This window comes from Plecotus auritus, assembly GCF_963455305.1.
Source record: "Plecotus auritus genome assembly, chromosome: 9".
NCBI lineage: Eukaryota > Metazoa > Chordata > Mammalia > Chiroptera > Vespertilionidae > Plecotus > Plecotus auritus.
The window spans coordinates 2,893,520-2,916,502 of NC_137783.1; the positions used below are offsets into that span (position 1 = coordinate 2,893,520).

Genomic DNA, 22,983 nt, shown 5'->3' on the forward strand with positions numbered 1-22,983 from the left:
TAACCATTCCTCCTCCCAGCCCACTGACTTGCCCGGTGGATTTTAGGGCGAGCTGGGGTTTTGCCACATTACAGGGGGTGCGGTGGGGCGTGGAGGGCGGCGGCGGTTGCAGAGTAAAACGGACCAGAAAGTGGTACCGGGTGTGATGGAGGCCAGTTGTTGAAGAACCGCCTGTGCACAGAACCCTAAGGGGTGTCCAGTGGCCCGGGGCGCACAGCCAGTCATCCACTGGCGGGCCCACAGCGCCTCTAGCGGCGGAGAGGCGGCGCTGCGACGGGGGAAGCTGCGGAATTGTTCAAAGACACCTGCTGGGCCAGTGCTGTTTCTGCCAGGAGGCCCCACAGGTGCCCTCCCGGGAGGAACTGGGGGTCTGCGGCTGTCACACAGCTGTGGCCGCCACACTTGGCTCCCAAGCGAGCACTGGCTTCAGGGATCCCCCGCCGCCTAGGAACCGACCAAGCGGCAGGCGGCGGAAAATTCTGCTCAAGGTTGGCCACCACGGACCGCTGGGAGCGACCCGGAATGAACAGGAGAGGAGGAGAAAACTACAGAAAACAAGAGTCAATTTTAAGAAAAGGGAGAAGCCCTGGGACTCAGCAGGCCCACCTGCGGGGAAGGGGGTGCCTCACCCCTGTCCGTGGGGAGGAGAGTGGGGGGGAGCCTTGTGGAGAGTCTACCCAGAGCCTGGGGTGACAGGGCAAGCTGGCCCGTGAGCATCATCCCTGGCGACACGTGGAACTAACTGTCAAGACACAGACCTCCTGCAAATGACACCCAGAGGGAGGGGACGGGGCGCAGCCCTGCTGAGCGGTCTGGGCTACGTGCTGGGGATGCAGCCAACTCCTCCTCCCCCTCCCGGGAACTGGCACCTGGTGGTGGCGGGGCGGGGTGGGGGTGGGGATACGGGTGGGGGTCCTCTCCGTGCCCATAGCCAGAGCCGCAGGGGCTCAGCGGTGCGCCCTGGTGCGCTCCTTGCTGGGCAGCCCCGCCCACCCGGCGCCCCCACCCCCCAGTGCCGCGCGAGGTGCCCCGGGCGAGTCCCCAGCCGGCGGAGGACCCCAGGCGGCGGCCGGAGAGGAGAGCGGGGACGGCAGGGAGCCGCCTGGCTCTGCGACTTACCTCGGGCGGCGCGGGGCGCCAGCAGGGCCCCGGCCAGGGCGAGCAGCAGGGTGCGCGCGGGGGGCGCGGGGGGCGGGGGGCGCGCTGCCATGGTCGCCGGCCTTCCGCGCCGCGGCTCTCAGTGCCCCGTGGCGAGCGCGCACCATGCCACGCGGGCGGCGAGCGGGGCCCGGGCGGCGGACCCGAGGGGTTTCCCTCTGGGGGGGAGTCAGCTCCGAACCCCGCGCCGCGGACGAGCTAGTCTAGGCTTTCATATTTAAAAAAGTTTCCCCGGTGCGCGCGCGCGCGGCGCTGGCACGAGCAGCTGACCGTTGCAGGACCCGAGAGCTGTCCGAGTTGGCCCGGGACCGGGAAGGTCGTGAGTGAGAGAGCGCAAGCCTGTGAAATGGATCCACGGCCAACAGTCCCGTCTCATTACCACGGAACAAATTATGGTCTCCCCCGCACCCGCCCGCCGGCGGCGTCCCGCGGGTCCTAGAGACCGCGCGGGGTCCCGGCCAGGGTCCCGCCCCCAGCCGGCGCTCGCCCACCCCCGGGGCGGCCCAGGGCAGGGCGCCTCCCGCGCCGCGCGCCCGGGCGGCACAGACGTGGCCCGAGCGCACACATCCCCGCCCCGGGATGATGTGGCCGCGGGCCCCGGGCGCCCGGCTGCCAAGAAAGAGCACACGCGGCGGCTGGGTCCAGCTTTTCCAGCTGAGGCTGGAAAGGATGACTCGGCTGCTCGCTGCCGGCTCGCCGGGCACTCGCGGAACTCAGGTAGCAGCTCTGAAAGGCGGTCCCCAGCCGGCGGGAGTCCCCGACTGGCCCCGAAGCCCCCCAATGCATGCCTGGGGCCTGAGCGCTAAGCCTGGACTTGCAGGCGCTGCGCCGGGCATCCAGCTTTGGAGGTGTTGCCACAGATTTGACCTCGGTACCATGGACTCAGGTTTCTTTTCTATGGCCTGGGCCCAGAAAAGGATATACCGCCGCGATGTTTCAAACTTCCCTGATTATGAGCAAGTATCTGGGTTTGACTTAAAAAGACAGGTCCCAGCGCACGCCCACGCCTTTGGAATGAGACTCTTGGGGGAGCGTGGGGCATTTGGGAAACACCAGTGAGTGGAGGGCCTTGCCTTCCCATCCCAGTTCTTGGGGGTCTCCTCCTCTTCCGCCTGCCAGCCTGGCTTAGGGTCAGCTTTTCAAGCGGGACTTGGCCTTGGGGCCCCCGGAGAGCAGCAGAGAAGGGGGCGTCAGACTAAAGGGGCTGGGCGTATCCAGGCCGCTGTCACCCACCTGGTGGACTGTGCTGATTCCCTACCTTGTGACTTCTTAGAACCAAAAGGGTTAAGGAGCTAATGCTACCCTCACCCCACCCCTCCCCACCCAGATCATTAAACTCAGACTCTCCCAAGAGGGGCCACGCCAGAAGAGTCCTCAAAGACGCAGGTGATTCCACTGTGGAGCCAGCAGGGAGAACCCCAGGAACCAACCTGTCGGTGACCCGCGCCTCGTTCTCAGAGGCAGGTGGCCCACATGTGAGGACATTCCTTCTCTTAGCATCTCTTCCTCCCGGAATGGAACTGTTCTCCCTGTCTCCTTCCCACCCCCAGATTTCCCCAGTGTCCCCAAGGACCAGGGCAAACCCCTCAACAAAGAGCAAGCCTTTTAAAAAGAGCCACAGCCCAGCCCCCATGGTTCAGTGGTTGAGCTTGACCTATGTCCTATGAACTAGGAGGTCATGGTTCGATTCCCGGTCAGAGCACATGCCCAGGTTGCAGGCTCCATCCCCAGAAGAGGGCGGGCAAGAGGCAGCGACCAATGATTCTCTCTCATCATTGATGTTTCTATATTTCTCTCCCTCTCCCTTCCTCTCTGAAATCAATAAAAACATATTTAAAAAATAAAAAAATATTATTTTTAAAGGCATAGGCACTGGTCCAAGGGTCCCCCTCGCAGGGCCAGGGCATCTGGACACTCCACCTGGAGCAGCCCAGGGAAATCCAGCCCGCTCTGTGGGGTCCTCTCTTCGTTCACCCGCTCGCTCCAGCAGCAGTCAGCAACACAGAGTTAGGGGCCTGGGAAAGCAAGCTCCTGAGAAATGCCTCTTGCCTTCCAAGGACAGACTGATAAACCATGACTGTTGAACCGTCTGAGCTGCTTTCCTAACCTATTTAACGATAACTTGATGGTTAACTATGACGTTATTTATTGCATTCTCCACCAAATCAGCCATTCGTGCTAAAGTGCTTCTCATGCAGGATTTCACTGACTATCCCGACGCCAGGGACGGACGAGGAAAGGGGTGGATGCGGAAACTGCAGGGCACAGGGCTAAGTCGCTTTCCTAGGGTCACAGGCTAAAGAGCGAGTCAGCACCCACGCCGGATGCTTGCCCCCGGCACCCACGTCGGATGCTTGCCCACAGCCTGTGTCTGTAGCTCTGACTTCAAGCTGCAGGGTCAGCACGGATCCCGTGCAAGTGAAACACAGACCTCGCAGGGGCCAGCGGGTCTCAGTGAGCGGAGGCAGCGCCTCCCGGGCCACCTGTTGGTTAAGAAGTGAACCTCCTGGCATTGGCACTGCAGATCCTTCTCGGAAGGTCAGGGAAGGCGTTTTAGCAAGGACTCGGGTGGTTCTGACACTTTGGTTTCACAGCTTTCGGAAACCCTGGGCAGGAGAATTAGACATGGTTTCCTTCGAGGCCAGTGGGACAGGCCTGCTCTCCGGTGACTCATTCCGGCTGGTTACACGGCGCCTTTATAACGGAGCTCACGGATGCTCGGCCCTGGGCCGCGCCTTTATCCATTTCTTTTTTAATATTTAGCTGGTGCTCTTGACTGCAGACGTCGTGTGTTTTTTTTAACCTGGTAGTTGCAAAGTTCTCTCCAAAGGGCTGTGTCCCAAGACGGTCCTGGGCTGTTTTTGACCAAATGAAACAAAACAGCCGATGCAGGGAGGGGAAAAGAAAGACAGGACAGGAACTCCTAGCTACGAGCCTCGATTTCTCACGCTTCTCCTTCGCCACCTCCGTGAGGAGGCCGCCTGGGCCGACCCCCCATTCCGGACGAGTTCTCGGGGCAGACACAGCCACAAGGCAGAGAGCCAGTCTGGTCCTGCAGCAGGCCTGGGGTGGGAGCTCTGCCTGCTCGTCCATAGGAAGTGGGGGCCCCCGGCGTTCCACACTGGATTGTTAGGTCGTGGTGGGGTCAGAGGCCAGGGCTGCTGTTCCAGCTGCAGATGGATGGCCCGTGGTCCCTTCCTGCCCGGAAGAGGCGACCTCCGCAGCTCCGCTTCCTGTGTGCTATTCTGGGCGCTCACAATGAACAGGGCGCTCCTCTCTCACCCCAGTGAGCTCAACCCGCTGGAGGACGAGCGGATGAAGAGTGGGGGCAGCTTTTCCCGGGGAGGGTCCCCGGCAGCCGCCTGACCCTGCGCCAGCAAAGGGTCGGCCTCCTTCGGACGCAGCTACAGGGCAGCCTCCTCCGTCCAGCACAGCACCCACTTGCTGCAAGACAAACACGCCATGCCCCCCCCCATTACGGTTCTGGAAATCTTCCTCTTTTCTTCTCTAGGGGAGACTGAAACGCACGACCCTCTCAGCCCGCAGTAACACGGGGTCCCCTTCTCTTCCCGTGGGTCTTCTCACATCAGCAATTCATGGCCCCCTCCTTGGAAGTTGGCTCCCAGGGGGACTCCTCTGGGCAGAGCACCCCCTCGCGGCTCTGACCCGTCCATTCCTGCGCAGAATCAGTACGTAAGGAGCCGCCCAAACCCTAAGAGAGAAAGATCTCGGGGGAGGCTGAGGGGCTCCTGGTGTCCTGAGTCAGAAGAGATAGAAAGGTCACTCAGGCCGGCTCTCCGCCTGTCTATCCTCATCTGTGCGTCTGTCTATCTACTGTGATGGAACTCACTACCTCCCCCCAACCCCCCCACAAAAAGAGCTCATTTTTAAACATGTATTTCCATGGGTTTCAGAAAGGAAGGGAGAGAGAAAAGAAACGTCAGTGATGAGAGAGAATCTGCCTCCTGCACACCCCACACTGGGGGTCGAGCCCGAAATCCAGGCATGTCTCCTGACCAGGAATGGAACTGCGACCTCCTGGTTCATAGGTCAAGCTCAAACACTGAGCCCTTCCATTCTGTGCTCTTGAAACTGCAAACAATTGGCCACTGGCCTAGCCCTGTTTCCCGTCACGGCTTTAGGCAACCCCCCCCCCCCCATTTCTCTCACTCTCCCCTTGGGGTCCCATTCTCACTCTTTAATCAGGTGTGTGCCCCTTTGGATCCTGCCCAGTGTCTTGCTTTCTCCTGAATCCCAGAGGCCAACTGTGGCCGGGAGCTCGGAGCTGGGGAGGGGCCTGCCCTAGGCCCTGGGAAGCAGAGGCTGGTCTAGGCGGTGGGTACCCCCCCTCCCCCCGCCCCGCAGCTGAGGCCTCTAACTCCACCTCAGAGGTGGGGCTGGTTCCTACTGGCCGGCGGGGGGAGGGCGCTGCTCTGGGTGGTGCTGGGGGGAGGGGGGCGGGGGATCTGCTGGGTGTGCCTCCGCCTCGCCTGGGGCGCAGGCAGCCTTTCCCTTCATGTCCTTGTTTGAACCCCCTTCCGGGATGTCAGTGGCCCCCACCGCTTGGGTTTCTGGGCTCTGCATCCTGGGGGTGGGGGGGGCCTTGAGGCCGGCCCCTTCCTCCCAGCGACTCCGGATGGGTCAGGCAGAAGAGTGGCTCAGCCTCCTGGGGCCTGGGGCCCTGCCCTGCGGGCTGGTCAGGGCTCTGATCTCTGATCTGGCTGAATGTACGGCAGTTTCCAGGCATCTGGCCTTTGTCATCATCACCACATCCTGACCGGCACAGCCCCCTGCCTTCAACCCGCCAGCCCGTCGGGGGACACACCGCCAGCACCCCTGCCCCCGCTATTCCTGAGCTGTTCTCACCGGTGACTTCCTTGCTTTCCCTGCCCTGGGCAGATCTAGCTGGTGTGGCTCAGTGGATAGAGCGTCGGCCTGCAGATTGATGGGTCCCAGGTTCCATTCCGGCCAAGGGCACATGCCTGGGTTGTGGGCTCGATCCCCAGTAGGGGGGTGTGCAGGAGGCAGCCGATCAATGGTTCTCTCTCATCATTGACGTTTCTATCTCGCTATTCCTCTCCCTTCCTCTCTAAAATCAATAAAAATATATTTAAAAAATAATAATTAATAAAAATAAAGAAAAGAAGTTGACCAAGCCTTCCCAGAGCTGCCCCGTGTCCTGGGCTGGAGGGGAGGGACAGGCCACAGCTCCGTTCTCACCACCCTGCCCGGTGATAGAGAGAACCCCTAAATCCATCCTACCAGCCCGCCCAGCTGCGGCTGCCCTGCCCAGGCCCCCAGGAGCCCATCACCCCCATTGGGCCTGTCCACGACTCTCCCAGAGGCGGGAACAAAGGCTCTGGGTGACCTGCCCCCCGATGCAAAGCTGGAGGAGGTACAGCCGGAAGGGACCTGGCCTGTCTGACCCCAAGGACCCTCCGTGTCATTCCTCCCCGATGACGCGTGCCCCGAACGTGAGTCACGGTGACCCCTTCCTTCCCTCTCCCTCTGCCGTGCCCTTCTCATTAGTCATCAGGGTCTGTCCATCCCACCCCGAGCCTGTCCCCTCCCCCCCACCCCAGTCCCAGGGCTGGGGACCAGGTGCCTCCCCATGACCATCCCTGCCCCTGGGGCTGGTTTCCCTGCCACCCCAGCCATGGCTCCTGCAGGGGCCCTTTAAGAACGAAAGCCGGACACCGCTGCCTGGGCCTCGCCGCCTTCAGTTAGAGACTGCGACTCCTCAGGGGCACGTGGTTTCTTGGCGGTGGGTCGCTCTGCACTGGGACTCCTGGCTCCTCCGGGGGTTTGACCGCAGCCCGCGCTCCCAGCCTCACCTCTCTCTCACCCTCAGTACACAGCCCAGCCTTCAGCCACATGGGACACTCCATGGGAAGTGTTTATGTCCGGCCGGCGTGGCTCCGGGATTGAGCATCGACCTAGGAACCAGGAGGTGATGGTTCTATTCCCCATCAGGGCACAGGCCCGGGTTGTGGGCTGGATCCCCAGGGTGGGGCGTGCAGGAGGCAGCCGATCCATGATTCTCTCTCATCACTGCTCTATCTCTCTCTCTCCCTCTCCCTTCCTCTCTGACATCCATAAAAATATATTTTTAAAAAAGAAAAGAAAAGAAAGTATTTAGCACGTCCTGGTTTCCCGTATGCGTCTCCCAGTGTCAGGACACGCTTCTCCCCTCCCCGCCAGCTGCCCTGTCCTCGGGCTGGCTGCCCCCCATCTATGGCACATGGGGGCAGCCTCTTCTCATTGCTGACCACTTGCACTGTAGGGACCGCAGTGGGAGTCTGTCTGCCTTATCACACAGAACGCCCCCTGGAGGTCGGCCCCTGGACTCGCCGGCTGTGTGTCTCACAGGCCCGCCTCCCCGGCAACCACAGCTTCCCGTGGCCTGGATACGTGAGCCCACGTGGGACCGTGTGCCCCCGGGGTCTGTAACACGCCTCCTCTCTACACCGCCTTCCGTCCGGGTTCCAGACGCCGTGCCCGCAGTGACCCCGGTAAGGGGTCCCAGGAGGTACATATCTGTGACTTTCCCGGGTCTTGCTTCCCGTGAAGGCCCGTCGCCCTCCATCTGTCAGAACAGACTTCCGCGGAGCTGGCAACCGGTACCGGGTCCTTGTTTCTTTTCCTAAAGCCTTCGGGTTTCAGCGAAGTCTGCTGCTTCTGCTCTTCTTTTTGAATGTAACAAGAGCAAAATAAGCCCCTTTTAAAGCTCCAAACAGCCCCGGCTGCGCTTTGTGGTGTTAACCAGGCAACGGACGGAGACGGTGGCTACGCGGAGCGATGGCCAACCCTGGAAACAGCGAGCAAGGGCGTGAGTCAGAACAATTCAAACCAGGAATGTGTCGGCAGGAACTCAGCGCCACACGGAGCAGCCGAGGTCCCCAAATCAAATGTGATGGTTTTTAAAAAACGATAGTCCGGCCCATTAGCGAGCCCCTTCCCCCCGGTAGCTGCCAGGAAACCCTCCAAGTTCTGGTCTTGGGAAACACAAATCCTGCTCCACCAGGAAACGCTGTCTCCCGGGGGCGGGGTGGGGGGGTGGAGGGGGTGCAGACAGCCTCGCGTGCCCCGTGGGAACCCGGCCCGCAGAGGCGAGGAAGCGGGTGCCGCTGGGGAGGAGCCGGTCACGGGAGGCGGCAGCGTCCTGGCAGCCCAGCCCTCCCAGGCCCCCTTCCAGCGGCGAGGGAGCCGCAGCGTCCCTCAGGGGCGGGTGACGTGACACGGAGGAGTCCACGTCCAAGAGCACTGCTCGGGGCTGCCAGCCACATTACCCACAAGCACGGCTTTGTGATTCCAAACCGGCCACTTGGCCGCGTGGCTCAGCGGTGGAGCGCCGACCTGTGAACCTGGAGGCCCCCCTCTGATTCCCGGTCAGGGCGCAGGCCCGGGCTGCGGGCTCGATCCCCAGTGGGGGGCGTGCAGGAGGCAGCCGATGCATGATTCTCTCTCAGCATGGATGCTTCTCTCTCTCTCTCTCTCTCTCCCCCTTCCTCTCTGAAATCAATACAAATATATTTAAAAAAACACACACAAACACAAAAACTGGCCACTTCTGCCCCGAGGCATGGACAGAAGCAAGTCACTGCTTATTCGTCCCCACGCAGAGTGTGGTCCCCAGGCCCGTGCTGTGCTTCCTGGGACCTCAGGCGCCACCCTCTCGGCCCTGGAGGGGCCTCCTGGACACAGAAGCGCACACCGCCTGCCATGAGAAGCAGGGTGTCCCGTGTCAGCCCCCTCCAGCCCCGCCCCCCCCACCTCCTCCCGACGTGCCCTTAGGCCGTAGCTGGACAGACACCAGAGGTCTAAGCGGGGTGTCCCCTAGAGCTGAGCCGCCTCCGGCTGCAGTTCTCGGCAGGGACCTATTCTGTGGCTCATTCTTTGACCTACTTTTGAATTCTATTTTGGATCGTGACCCAAAGCCTCGGGGTCCCTGCGGAGAGAAGAGGAGGAGACACACCCACAGGCGTGGACACGCCCAGGAGCCCGGCTGCTGGGTTCTCCAGGGGGAGCGGCGTTTCGCCAACACATCCCTCCGCCCCCAAACAACCTCGCCAGAAAGTCCTTAAAACGTGTCCACGGTGCTCTCAGGGGTCCTGGGGTCGGAGTTAACGTATCAGGTGCTGATTTTCTGGTGAATCCGTCCCCACCCCGCTCTGTGGAGGGAATCTCCCCTCATTAGCAGAGGCACTGGTGTGCGAGTCGGGGGCTTTAGAGGCAAATGTCCCTCTAACCCCCCCCCCCCGCACCGCAAACCCGTGCGCTAGGTGACCCCACAGTAGGGGGGGGATAAACACTCATTCTCTGTTTTATAAGAGAGCATTACGCTCTGGGTAGCAGACGGCTAGCCGTCCAGTCCCCAGCGATGCTGTGATAACGACAATGACCACGGACTGCGCATTTTATGGTCCAAACACCTCACACGCAGCGTTTCTGAACTTCCCTGCAGCCCAGGGAGGTACGGTTCAGGCCCCAAGTTACAGATGGAGAACGAAGGCCGGGGCCCTCCCTCCCAGGGCGGGCTGGCCCGTCTCGGCCGAGGCCCCAGCACTGGACGCCACTTTTCCTCGCTCCTTTCCAAGCAGAACACAGAACAGCGTTGGTCTCTGCTCACAACAGTCTGAGGCTTTGAAACCTGAGGGATGAACCAGGTCCCACTCCCCCCTCCAGACCAGAGGGGACGGTCACGTCCAAGAGTGTCACCTCCCCCCGGCAGGGAGCGAGAGCAGCGGGGCCTCACTTTATCTGGGCCCCGAGTGTTTTCTTTTCTTTTTTAAATAAATAAATAAATTATTTATTTATTTATTTATTTATTTATTTATTTATTTATTTATTTATTTATTTATTTACTAGAGGCCCGGTGCACAAAATTCATGCACTGGGCCGGGTGGGGGGAGTCCCTCAGCCTGACCTGCACCCTCCGGCAGTCCGGGACCCCTCGGGGGATGTCCACCTGCCAGCGTAGGCCCAGTCCCCTGACATCCCTCTCGCAACCCAGGATCCTTCACTCCTTACCGCCCGCCTGCTCACTCCTTAGCACTTGGCTCACTGCTCCTTCGCGCTGCTGCGGAGGTGAGAGAGGCTCCCGCCGTCACCGCTGTGCTCGCCAGCCATGAGCCCGGCTTCTGGCTGAGTGGCCCCTCGCCCTGTGGGAGCGCACTGACCACCAGGGGGCAGCTCCTGCGTTGAGCGTCTGCCCCCGCTGGTCAGTGCGCATCCTAGCGACCGGTCGTTCTGGTCGTTCTGCCGTGATGGTCGGCTTAGGCTTCCATTACATAGATTTTCGTTGTTGTTAATCCTCACTTGAGGATGTTTTCCCATTCATTTTCAGAACGCGCGGAAGGGACTGAGAGAGATGGAGAGAAACATCCATGAGAGAGACACACATGGATTGGTTGCCCCCACACAACCTGGACCAGGGCCAGGGATTGAGCCTGCAACCGAGGTATGTGCCCTTGACTGGAACCGAACCCAGGACCCTTCCGTGCGTGGGCCAGCACTCTACCCACTCAGCCAAGTGGGCCAGGGCCTGGCTGTGTTTTCTAGTCCACGTGTCACTCGTCTGCAGCCCAGAGTCTGAAACCGTAGACGGCTCGCTCCCGGCCTCCGCCTGACCGCGCCTCCGCCTAATCCGGCCCTAATCCCACCTGGGCGCTGTCTGCCGCCCTTCCCGACATCAAAGAGCAGCTGCCCCTCCGCATAACGGCCGCCTTTGTTACCCCTGCCCCACGCGGACCCTCCACATGTCACTCCCTCGCAGATCGCGGTCGGCCTAAGTGAAACTGGTTTTCCCATTCACACCGGCACCCGGGGGACGTTTATTCCTGGGGATTGTGTCTCCTTCTGCCTTTTCAGCTGCTTCCCCTCGGGTCCCGCGTCCTGACGCAGATGCATGGGGCCCGCTTGCAAAGCCTTCGCTTCTACATCTTTCTCAGCTGGACTTAAAGAGGCTGCCCCGCCAGTCCTGCTGAGATGGGGGACTTGGCCTGGAGAATATTGCTAGTTATATATATATATTGATTTCAGAGATGAAGGAAAAGAGAGAGAGAGAGAGAGAGAGAGAGAGAGAGAGAGAGAGAGAGAGAAACATCAATGATGAGAGAGAATCATTGATCCCCTGCCTCCTGCACCACCCCCCCCACTGGGGCCAGGCTCGGTGCAGCTCGTGTGGGAGCGGGTCTGCTGCAGGCTCCCGGACCCTGGGCGCCGCCCTGAGTGGCTCCCTCCCTCTGCGGCCATTTCTTCTGCCCACCCGCCCCTCGCAGGCTGCTGGCTTCTTTGCAAATCTCTGAGTTCTGGCCCCTCCCCTTGTGCTCCCAGGAGCCTTTAGCTTGGCCCCGCACCCCAGGCCCTGCAGTGGGGTGCTCTCCACAGGAAGGGCAGGTGGGAGCCGTCGGTGGGGTGGGGAGGTGAACAGCAGAGTTTCAGATGTTTCAAAGCTGGGCAGGGACAGGGAGGCAGCGACCTAGACGAAGACACACTGTTCCCTGTACATTCCTCACATTTTCTTCTCATCTGAAAAAAAAGGAAAAATGTTGGGTTTCAATGTTCGTTATTTTAATTGCATTTCTTCGACTAGGGTTGCTTAGCATTTGTTCTTTGTCGACCAGTTCTCTTTCTGTGAAGGGCTAGCTCGCGTCCTTAGACCATTTTTCTTCTCTTTCTTTTTTTTTTTTTTAATGTTTTAATTGATTTCAGAGAGGAAGGGAGGAGAGAGAGAGAAACATCAATGATGAGAGAGAATCATTGTGGGGCTGCCCCCTGCACGCCCCCTACTGGGGATCGAGCCCACAACCTGGGCAGGTGCCCTTGACCAGAATCGAACCCAGAACCCTTCAGTCCGCAGGCCGAGGCTCGACCCACTGAGCCACACCAGCCAGGGCTAACCATGCCTTGTTAGGTGACGTGGGTCTGTAACGGCCGTCAGTGGCTGTGTTTGGAGAAACGCTATGATCTACAGAAGGAAGAAGTTAGGAACCCGGGTCTCCCCTGCTTTCGTCACAGGCGGTTGTGACCTGTGTGTGATGAAACCTTCCCGTTACCTCGCATGGAGGACAACGTTCCCTCCTGGACGTCACCAGCATCCGGAGGTCTGTCTCTACTTGTGGCCGAGGCTGTTGGGGGGCCGCCTCCCGCCTCCCGTCCCGCAGGTCTCAGCTCTGAGCGCCGGCCAGGCCGCGCGTGGCCTTGGAGCAATGGAGCGGGCGCCCTCCCCGCAGGTGCGCTGCCAGCTGACCGGCCACCTCCGTTCGGGGCGTGAGAAGCGTGTCGGTGCGCCTGCCTGTGACTTGGGGGAGATTAACTTACACGTGTCTGTTTCCCCAGAGGGAGCGACTCAGAGGAAGGACAGCTGGCGAGGCGGGATGTGATGACGCGCGCCCGGGGGCGGCGGAGGGCAGTGGAGGGAGCATCCTTGTCCGCCAGGTCCCATCGTCCCGTTATTCCCGGTCACGGCGAACCCACTTAGCTCCTCCTTGTTCTGCGGTTCCTGGGGTTTCACTGTGAAGGGCGCACGTTTCCAAGCAAACACTTTCTGATCTTCCTGCCCTGAAGTGGAAGGCGTCCTAGTCCGTAGTTAAGTCTGAACACGCCATTCCAAAGCGGCAGCTCGGCCGTCCCATGCTGAAGGGACTAGAGCAGCCGTGGGCAAACTACGGCCCGCGGGCCGGATCCGGCCCATTCGGCTGTTCTATCCGGCCCGCGGAGCCGAAAGAGCGGAGGGTTCTCTTGCTCTCCCCTCCGCTCCTTCACCAGCAGCAGTGTTAACATGGCAACGTCGGGAAACACGGCCGCAGCTCCTCCTTCTGAGAGGGGGTATTTATATCCCCCATTCAGTAGAAGGAACAACCTCTCAATCTTCCAGAGGCTCCTTGTAATGCCCGCGGACGCGTCCCCGACATCACCCTGGGAATGCGGAGACATGTTATCGGGGTGATGTAGGGAGACACGCCCCTGGAGAGCACAGGATCAGAGCATTAGCTAAAAAGGAGACCAACAACACTGTTCCCACTGAAGTTGATGTTTTAAAGACCAAAAACCTTTCAACCCAGTCTACATTGCCATCTACATCTACGTCTCGGGCATCATTTGGAAGTTGCACTAAAGAAAATGTTTAATTTACTGTTTACACATTTTGTTCTTTTCTATTTGTTTTAGTTTTAAATTATTTTATTATATTTAAGTTTAATTTGAAAGGCTTTTGTACCTTTCCTTTGTTAGGCAATTTTATTTTGCCTTTGCCATCTTCAATATAAGGTATGTTATTGTGCTATGATTCCTCCATTTTTTGAAGTTTCAAATTATAATAATTAGTGTTTACATTCTTCTTGTTAAAATGTTTGAAATGAATAAAACTATTGAAAAAAAAAAAAAAAAGACCGTACCCTTTTATGTAATGATGTTTGCTTTGAATTTATATTAGTTCACACAAACACTCCATCCATGCTTTTGTTCCGGCCCTCCGGTCCAGTGTAAGAACCCATGGTGGCCCTCGAGTCAGAAAGTTTGCCCACCCCTGGACTAGAGGAATGGGGGTACGGGCAGATGCTGACCCCCGTCTTCTCGGGGGCAGTCAGAAGACGCGCGTGGGAGCAGCGCCCTCCTGACCCAGAGGAGGGGAGCACATCTGTCTCAGGAAAAGGAAGGACACTGAGTGACAAGGCGCGGCCCTCCTGGTGCCTTCCCCCTACCCCCCCCCCCCCCCCCCGCCGGCTGCCCTGGGCCCCGACCCTCACCCCGCCAGGTTTCCCATGACTCCCCCTCTCCACTAGCCCTCGTGTAAGCGCTTGGGTGTGACCGGCTCCTTGAGGGGCCATTGCCAGGGTGGCTCCCCGTCGTGGCAAACAAGTGAGGTTGCTTTCTCCTGTGAATCTTCAGGCCGAGCCAGGGACCTAGGAGCGTCCAGGATGCCTTCTTCCTCCCAGGACACGTGTCTCTTCTGTGCCAGCAAATTACGTGAGATTCCCGTGACGTGAGGAGCGTGTCTGCACCTTTAGCTCCCCGGCTGCGGGCACACGGGCAGCATCCTGCCGTCTCGGTTCCGGAGGGAGAAGGGCCTGCTTCAGACTCAGGGCCCGCCTCCAACACAGCACCTGGCAGGCCCCACCCTCCTCACACTTACACCTGAGTCCCAGTCTCCCAGCACAGCACCTGGCAGGCCCCACCCTCCTCACACTTACACCTGAGTCCCAGTCTCCCAGCACGGGACCTGGCAGGCCCCACCCTCCTCACACTTACACCTGAGTCCCAGTCTCCCAGCACAGCACCTGGCAGGCCCCACCCTCCTCACACTTACACCTGAGTCCCAGTCTCCCAGCACAGCACCTGGCAGGCCCCACCCTCCTCACACTTACACCTGAGTCCCAGTCTCCCAGCACAGCACCTGGCAGGCCCCACCCTCCTCACACTTACACCTGAGTCCCAGTCTCCCAGCATGGGACCTGGCAAGCCCTACCCTCCTCACACTTACACCTGAGTCCCAGTCTCCCAGCACGGGACCTGGCAAGCCCCACCCTCCTCACACTTATACCTGAGTCCCAGTCTCCCAGCACGGGACCTGGCAGGCCCCACCCTCCTCACACTTACACCTGAGTCCCAGTCTCCCAGCATGGGACCTGGCAGGCCCCACCCTCCTCACACTTACACCTGAGTCACGTCTCTCCCTCCCCCTCCAGGTTCCTGAAACGCCAAGATCCAGGACCAAGGCCCGGGCCCACCTGGCAGGCAACAGCAGCATCCAGGTGAATGTCAAAACCTCCTCCTCCTCCCGCAGCAAGAAAAAATGGAAGGAGTCCCCGCCCCCCTCTCCACCGCCCCAGACAACAACCTCAGACGGTCTCCTGGGGCCGGAGGGAGGCTCAGTAACGAGGCCCCGACAGGACGTGAGCAAACCCCTTCCTGGGGGCTCGCCAGCGTGGTCACCTCGCTCCATGTGGAGAAAACATTTGCGGAAGGATCCTGCCCAGCAGCCGGCCTGTGAGCAGAAGAGGCGCCCCCCCGCCCCGCCTCCCCCCGCCCCCCGGAATCTCCCGGAGTTTCCTGAAGGCCCGTCAGCCTGGGACAGACAGGGGCTGGACTGCTTCCCGAGCTTTCATCCCGGGGGGGGGCGGGGGTGCTGGCTGGGCTCAGGGACAGCCGATTCCGAGCGGTTCCTATTGAGCTAGACGTCCATCCGCGGGGGCCTGCCAAGCCCTGGTGGGAGCGGCTGGGGAGCCTGGACCAGCGGCGGGCGAGCTGGTGGGCCCTCTGAGTCACTTCGCAGCTCATTTCCTCTGCTTTTAACGTGCAGGCCAACCGAGGGCTCAGGCAGACCCGCCATGGATCACATTCCAATCGCATTCAACCCCCCACACCCCTCCCCTGCAGCCGCCCCGTCGCGCTTGGCCTTGTCACTGCATCCCCTCTGCCCGGCTGGCTGCCGCCTGACCCAGTCAGAGACCGTCTGTCCGGGCCGCAATCGTGACACCTCCGGGCGCTGAAATGGAGACTGTCCCACGAGGGAGGCCCCATCCAGCCGGGTCGGAGCGAGCATCTGCTGACTCACGCGGGCGCTCGGGTCCAGGAAGCGCGTTGGCAGCAGACGCTGTTGAACAAGCCCAGGCGTCCGTTTTTCCAGGATCCCGTTAGCAGCTGGCAGAGGGCGGGCAGCCAAGCAGCAGTGCCCGGCGTGCGGGCACGGAGGGGCCACAGCAGGAGCGGGTGCCTTCCGTCCCACGGGTTCCAGTGTTGCGGGTCCGAGCTCGTGCGTGTCAGCCGCACCACGGAGGCCGGCCCCGCGCCAGGCCCACGCCCACGTCCACGCAGGGGTAGGAAGTCGGCTCTGGGCCAGAATTGGACGGCTGAAGGTACAACGGTAAAGCCTACTTAGAATTTCAGCATTCCTGAGGTCTGGTTTTGCTAAGAGAGTCCAGCAAACGGGGGACCGATTCCGGAGAGGGAGAGGGATGGCTGTGATGGTCCATGTGCATGAGGGTATCTATTATAACTTCACCGATCGATGGGGAATTTATTCCCCAGCGTTAAAGAGCGAGCAGCAGCCGCCACAGCCAGCGTAGCAGAACCCGAAACCCTCCTCCCCAGCCTCGTCCCGAGGAAAGACCCGCTCGAGCCGGGGGTCACGGCTTCCCACCCCGTCTCCACTTCAGTCGCCTTAGTGAGAACTGTCCTCAGATCAACTTGCTCAGGCACCGACGAATCGCACACCACCCGTGCTGGCGAGGACGGGAGGAAAGGGAGCATGGGGCAGTGATGGGGGGGCTTGTAAACTGGGGAGGCCATGATGGGAAACAGGGCTGATATTCCTCAAGACAGCAAAAATAGGGGGGCCATCGGGCCCAGCAATTCTCCTTCTGGGTGTTTAGCTGAAGAACACAAAAACACTAATTCAGAGAAGAGATATATGCATCCCTGTGTTCACTGCAGCGTTGTTTACAACAGTCAAGATACGGAGGCAGCCAAGGTGCCCATCAGTAGACAAGGGGATAAGGTGGATAAACACACACTGGAATATTACTGAGCGATAAAGAAGAGTGAAATCTTGCCATCTGCAGCAACATGAATGGACCTAGAGGGCGTTGTGCTAAGCGAAATAAGAACAATACCACATATGTCACTTTTCTGTGGAATCTAAAGGACAAAGCAAATACACAAAACAAAACAGAAATGAATCCATAGATACAGAGGAAAAGCTGATGGTTACCAAAGGGGGGAGGCAGGAGGGGTGATGGGTGAATCTTTTTCTTAAGGAAGAGATACACCCTTCAGTGGCATTTCGTCCCAAGGTAACTTTCATCTATTCTTTACGTTGTAGGGCTTGGCATCACGTTGGCGAAGGGATGAGTTCTTCCCGGGCACGGTGGCCCCATCCCGGCCTCTGGAGACGGCAGCCGGCGTAACTCTCGTTCTTGGAAAGTGTCACAGGGAGCCCAGGGTGGTTGGCCCGGAACTGAAATTCCTGGTTAGGAAAAGCTTTTGACAAATATGAAAGAAAAACAAATAACAAAGGTACGGCAAGGAAAAAATTTCCTGAACTGATATCCATTCGATTTAAAATGTTTTTCGATCAAATATTAGAAATGTAAAGAGAAATGCAGTGTAACGTCCCGGAAGAGGCGGTCGGGTCAGGACAGCCAGCGGGAACCGCAGGGGAAGCTCAGCCGCGTTGCCGACGTCGTTTCTCGGCCGAGAGGAACGTGAGAGGGACCACCACCTGTTGGCAAAGATCCTGTTTCGGGGACGGATTTTTGCTGTAGCGACAGCCAGGAATTCCAGGTCTTTCTGGCTCACCGTCTCCGAGCCAGGTGGGGGGGCCTGAGAGCGAACCAGCCACGCCCCTGTGTTTCGGAGGACACCCCCTCGGCATGCACACGTGTGCGACAGGAAACAGTCATGTCGCGCTTGCTTTGGGCCAGGCGTTCTCCCAACACCCCCCCTCCCCCCGAGTTATTCCAGCCCAGAACCACCCTGGGAAGCAGGCACCGTGCCTCCCCCATCACAGATCAGGAACCTCGGTGCCAGGCTTTGGCTTTACCATCTCTCACCGCCAAAGTCTCCCTTCTGGCCCGCTGCGGTGGAGCTGGAGGCTCAGAGCGGGGTTCCTGTGCTGCCTGCTGCTCCGTGCTCAGCTCCATCAGGAGAGGGCGCTGCAAAGGGTCTGCGGGAGGGAAGGGCATGGCTCCTGGGACCTGAGGCTTTGCTCCCAGGTTCCTGCAAGGCCACCGCATCCCTGCCAGCTGCTCCCGCACCCTCCTGCACCCTCCTGCACCTTTCTGCACCTTCCTGCACCTTCCTGCACCCTCCTGCACCCTCCTGCACCTTCCTGCACCCTCCTGCACCCTCCTGCACCCTCCTGCACCTTCCTGCACCCTCCTGCACCCTCCTGCACCTTCCTGCACCCTCCTGCACCCTCCTGTACCTTTCTGCACCCTCCTGCACCCTCCTGCACCTTCCTGCACCCTCCTGCACCCTCCTGCACCCTCCTGCACCTTCCTGCACCCTCCTGCACCCTCCTGTACCTTTCTGCACCCTCCTGCACCCTCCTGCACCTTCCTGCACCCTCCTGCACCCTCCTGCGCCTTTCTGCACCCTCCTGCACCCTCCTGCACCTTTCTGCACCCTCCTGCACCTTCCTGCACCCTCCTGCACCCTCCTGCACCTTTCTGCACCCTCCTGCACCCTCCTGCACCTTCCTGCACCCTCCTGCACCCTCCTGCACCTTTCTGCACCCTCCTGCACCTTCCTGCACCTTCCTGCACCCTCCTGCACCCTCCTGCACCTTCCTGCACCCTCCTGCACCTTCCTGCACCTTCCTGCACCTTCCTGCACCCTCCTGCACCCTCCTGCACCCTCCTGCACCTTCCTGCACCCTCCTGCACCTTCCTGCACCTTCCTGCACCTTCCTGCACCCTTCTGCACCTTCCTGCACCTTCCTGCACCCTCCTGCACCCTCCTGCACCTTCCTGCACCCTCCTGCACCCTCCTGCACCTTTCTGCACCTTCCTGCACCCTTCTGCACCTTCCTGCACCTTCCTGCACCCTCCTGCACCCTCCTGCACCTTCCTGCACCCTTCTGCACCTTCCTGCACCTTCCTGCACCCTCCTGCACCTTCCTGCACCCTTCTGCACCTTCCTGCACCTTCCTGCACCCTCCTGCACCTTTCTGCACCTTCCTGCACCTTCCTGCACCTTCCTGCACCCTCCTGCACCTTCCTGCACCCTCCTGCACCTTTCTGCACCTTCCTGCACCTTCCTGCACCCTCCTGCACCCTCCTGCACCTTCCTGCACCCTCCTGCACCTTTCTGCACCTTCCTGCACCTTCCTGCACCTTCCTGCACCCTCCCTCCCCCTCCCTCACTATCCCTTACTCTCCTTCACCCTCCTGCTCTCTTCACAGTCCCTCACCCTTCTGTACCCTCCCTCACCCTCCCTCACTCTCCTTCACCCTCCCACACTCTCATGTGGGAGTGTGCCAGGTGGGGGAGCCTGAGAGTGAACCAGCCTGAGAGTGAACCTGACCCTTGCCCTGCACAGCTCCCCACTTCTCTGGGAGACCCTCCTTCACCCTCCCACACTCTTCACAGTCCCTCACCCTTCTGTACCCTCCCTCACCCTCCCGCACTCTCCCGCACCCTCCTGCACCCCCGCAGCGGCAGAGCCTCCGTGAGCCAGCTCCCAGGTACCCCAGAGAGCAGATTTCCGGCAATTCCATCAGCGGGGCACCCCGGGAACTTCTCAGTCACCGGCTGAGCCCCAGCCAAGTCCTCCCACCAATACCTAGATCCCACCGGGGGAGGGGGCGGGGGAGGGGGGCGGGGGAGGGGGCGGGGAGGGCTCTTTCTGGGGCAGCTGCTCCTCCTGACTGCTGTTCTCACCGGCATTCTGTCCAATTCGCTTTACTTCTTTTTTAAAAAAATGTATTTTTATTGATTTCAGAGAGGAAGGGAGAGGGAGAGAGAGAGAAACATCCACGAGGAGAGATGATCATTGATCGCCTGCCTCCTGCACACACCCCCCCCCCCCCCCCCCCCGCCGCCCTGCACTGGGGATCAAGTCTGCAGCCCGGGGAATGTGCCTTGACTGGAATCGAACCGTGACCTCCTGGCTCATAGGTTGACCCTCACCACTGAGCCAGCCGGCAGGGCCCAGATCTCTCTACTTCTCTTTAGCCAATCCCCCGTCACCCATGGCCCGTCCTGGTTAATAATGATGCACATGAACCTTCCCTGTGGGCGTCGCTGTGAGGTTTCTGCTCCTGGTGGGATCCTAAGGGCACAGGCCAGGGAGCCCCACAGCCCAGCAGTGACCCCGGAGTCAGCTCCTCCTCACGTGGGTACATCCTCTCGCTGGGCGGATGGCACAGGCTCTGGTGCGAGGAGCCCCATGTGCCGATCCCCACGGGAGGGCAGGTGCAGGGGGGTGTCAGGAGGGGACCTGAGGCTGAGTTTTTAAACAGTCGCCCAGCGGACGTGTGACTGGCATCTTCCCGGAAAAGGTGCCACCTGCTCACCCCCCGACCTTCCTCCTCTTTCCACGGGGAGATTTGGGTCTTCAGGGTCCTGACCCTTGCCCTGCACAGCTCCCCACTTCTTTGGGAGACAGCCTTCTCTGTGGGCATCGAGAGGGGGGGGCCTGACCTGGGCGCTAGGAGGCGGCCGAGGGGACCTCGGAGGCTCCAGCCGGGCCTGGCGGCATTTCTCGCTGAGCTGCTCCCTTCAGAACACAAAAGACCAACAGAGAAATACTTGAATTTTTGTAATAACTGCATTTATTTTATTTCCACTTTTGATAAAAGCTAGTGGGTTCTTAACTCCCCAAATGATAAATGACAGCGTAAATGTTGGAAGAACGTGTGGCAGCCTGGGAGCCCGCGCGTCCAGCAATCGGCTGTTCCGGGGTGCGGCTGCGGGGGACAGGGAGGCCCTGCGCTCCCTCCCGCTGACGCTGCTCAGGCAGCAGCCACGGAAACGGGCTCTGGCTAGGGGGAAGGTGTGGGGTGGGGTGGGGGGCGGCGAGGGCCGAGTCCATGTCATGGGAGCCGCGCGCTCCAGCTCCCTGCCGCAGCCCCCGCTCATCCAGAGCCTGCCTCCAGCACTGGGGCGCCGCGTCCAGGGGCCCCAAAGCGCTCCACGCGGTGACCCGGAGCGAGGCTGGCACAGCTGGCAGAATCTGGGGCTGGTTTGTCAAAAGTGATGGATTTGGAAATTTGATTAAAAATATATAACCCCTGGGATCTGAGCGCCCAGGAGTGTGGGAGGCCTTTCTGCCCGTGGGAATGGGGGTGGGAAGGGGGCTCAGAAGCAAAAGGGAAGACTCGGCAATACGAAGAGAATGGGTCTGGCGGGTTAGTGACCTGATCGGCCCTGTCTGCGGAGCCCCTTCCTCAAGCGTCATTGGTCCTGCCTGGTTTGGGCCAGCAGTTCGGGAAGCGAGGTTTTCCTTTGTGCAAAAAAAAAAAAAAAAAAAAAATCATCTAAAGTAAAAATAAGTGTGTGCTGTTGTGAAGGTGGGCTGTTTAATGGTGTGTCCAGCGTCTGGAGCCATCCGGGCCCGGCAGGGGGCTGGCAGGCAGCCTGCGGTTAGACGGCGTTCCGCTGAAGGAGCTGGTCCAGTAATTGCTGGGGAAGCAGGAGACAGACACGTCAGGTGCAGAGCACACCTGGGCGCCACACACATCACACCTGGCGCCACTCACACCACACCTGGGCCACTCACATCACACCTGCTGGCGGGCAGAGCACACCTGGGCCACTCACATCACACCTGCTGGCGGCCACTCACATCACACCTGGGCCACTCACATCACACCTGGGTGCCACTCACATCACACCTGCTGGCAGGCAGAGCACACCTGGGCCACTCACATCACACCTGCTGGCGGGCAGAGCACACCTGGGCCACTCACATCACACCTGCTGGCGGGCAGAGCACACCTGGGTGCCATTCACATCACACCTGGGTGCCACTCACATCACACCTGCTGGCAGCTGGGCCATTACCTTTTTGAAGACTTCCGCGCGGAGCCGGTTACTCTGTAAGATTACTCTTTTCTTCTGCTCTTCTTTTTTCTTTCTGACTTCCGGCAAGTTGTTGTAGATTCTGAAACAGATGCAGGAAACACTGTGAACGGTGGCAAGACAATGTGTGTGTGAGGGGCCTGTGGCCGGGCCTGTCAGCAGGCGCCTCCGTCTCCTAGGGGAACTCTGCTCACTGGCTTCTCGAATCCGCGGGACCCCAAGGCCGCGGCGCCCCGACAGTCTCCAGACAGGGCTGCGAGGCTCAGCACGCAGAGCTGGGGAGGGGGGCGGGGCGGGGGGGTAAGTGGAGCGCTGTTTCTTTCTTTAGTGGTCGCTCTCCTTGTCCCTCCGCTCCCTTTGAAAATGAACCCCTTCCTTGTAAAGCCGGGGATTCCAAGCCCACTGCTCTGCCACGCCGAGGGCCAGCTTGCCCCACGTGGCCCCATCCACTCGGCGCTCGCCTCCCCGTGACCTAGGAAAGCAGCAGCAGTGGACGGAGGAGCAGGATTGGGTTGGAGTCACACACACAAACGCGTGTGCATGCGTGTGTCTGTCTACCCTCAGCAACCGCTCTCCTACTTTAGCTGTTTCCAGACACACTTCAGGGAGCGGAGGGTGCTCGTGTCGAGGAGTAAAATTAGGCAGGGCTCATGGGACCCTCTTCTGGACGCTTCTTTCCTACCTCCCAACAGAACGGTTTCCGCACCGCTGCCAGACAGAATTCTCTAGAACCCACGGCACGCGTGCTGCCTGCTGGGCTTTTGCGTTGCCACACACGTAAAACACAGTGTGGCTCAGTGGTTGAGCATTGACCCAGGAACCAGGAGGTCACAGGTTCGATTCCCCGTCAGGGCACAGGCCCAGGTTGTGGGCTTGGTCTCCAGGAGGGGGCGTGCAGGAGGCATCCAATCCATGACTCTCTCTCATCATGGATGTTTCTCTCTCCCTCTCCCTTCCTCTCTGACATCATCAACAACAAAAACAACAACACAAAAACCCCAGCTCTTTTTCGTGTTGGAAAGCCCGACCCGGTTTGCTGAACAGGCGCCACGGCTAACACGGCCATCGCCCAGTGGAACGGCACGATGCTGGCAAACCAGCACCCGCTGCCATCTCGGCCCCTGGGCGCGCGGCTGATCACACGGCATGGACTGTCTCCTTACTCCTCACCAGTGGGAGAGGCGTGGGGTCCCCCTGCGACAGGGCGAGGAACCCAGGCCCCAGCCCGGTCAGGAGACTCGCGGACGGGCCCTCAGCCGGGACTCCGAGCTCCGTCTGTTTGACTTGGCCCAACACTGT

The 22,983-nt window shown here is 60.0% G+C and overlaps 2 protein-coding genes across 8 annotated transcripts in view; both read right to left on the reverse strand.

The window, feature by feature from the left end:
• Window positions 1–1,210, reverse strand: part of ADAM12 (ADAM metallopeptidase domain 12) — a gene marked incomplete at both ends in the record, with an annotated part of 199,475 nt that extends 198,265 nt beyond the window's left edge. The window contains one exon of the mRNA XM_080687854.1: window positions 1,120–1,210. Within this exon, the coding sequence (XP_080543980.1) occupies window positions 1,120–1,210 (91 nt within the window). The remainder of the gene's footprint in view (window positions 1–1,119) is intronic.
• Window positions 1,211–10,409: 9,199 nt separating this feature from the next.
• LOC308234745 ((E2-independent) E3 ubiquitin-conjugating enzyme FATS) overlaps window positions 10,410–22,983 on the reverse strand; it is a 114,325-nt gene continuing 101,751 nt past the window's right edge. For 3 of the 7 annotated variants that reach the window (XM_080643042.1, XM_080643043.1, XM_080643041.1), the window contains 2 exons: window positions 21,667–21,766; window positions 20,415–21,285 (listed from right to left, as the gene is read on the reverse strand). In XM_080643042.1, the coding sequence (XP_080499168.1) occupies window positions 21,247–21,285; window positions 21,667–21,766 (139 nt within the window). In that variant the 3' untranslated portion in view covers window positions 20,415–21,246. Of the gene's footprint in view, window positions 10,520–11,451; window positions 11,689–16,679; window positions 17,381–17,701; window positions 17,825–19,774; window positions 20,381–20,414; window positions 21,286–21,666; window positions 21,767–22,983 lie in introns of those variants that run through there. The other 4 variants (XR_013959132.1, XR_013959133.1, XR_013959134.1 and 1 more) reach the window with 4 other exon arrangements.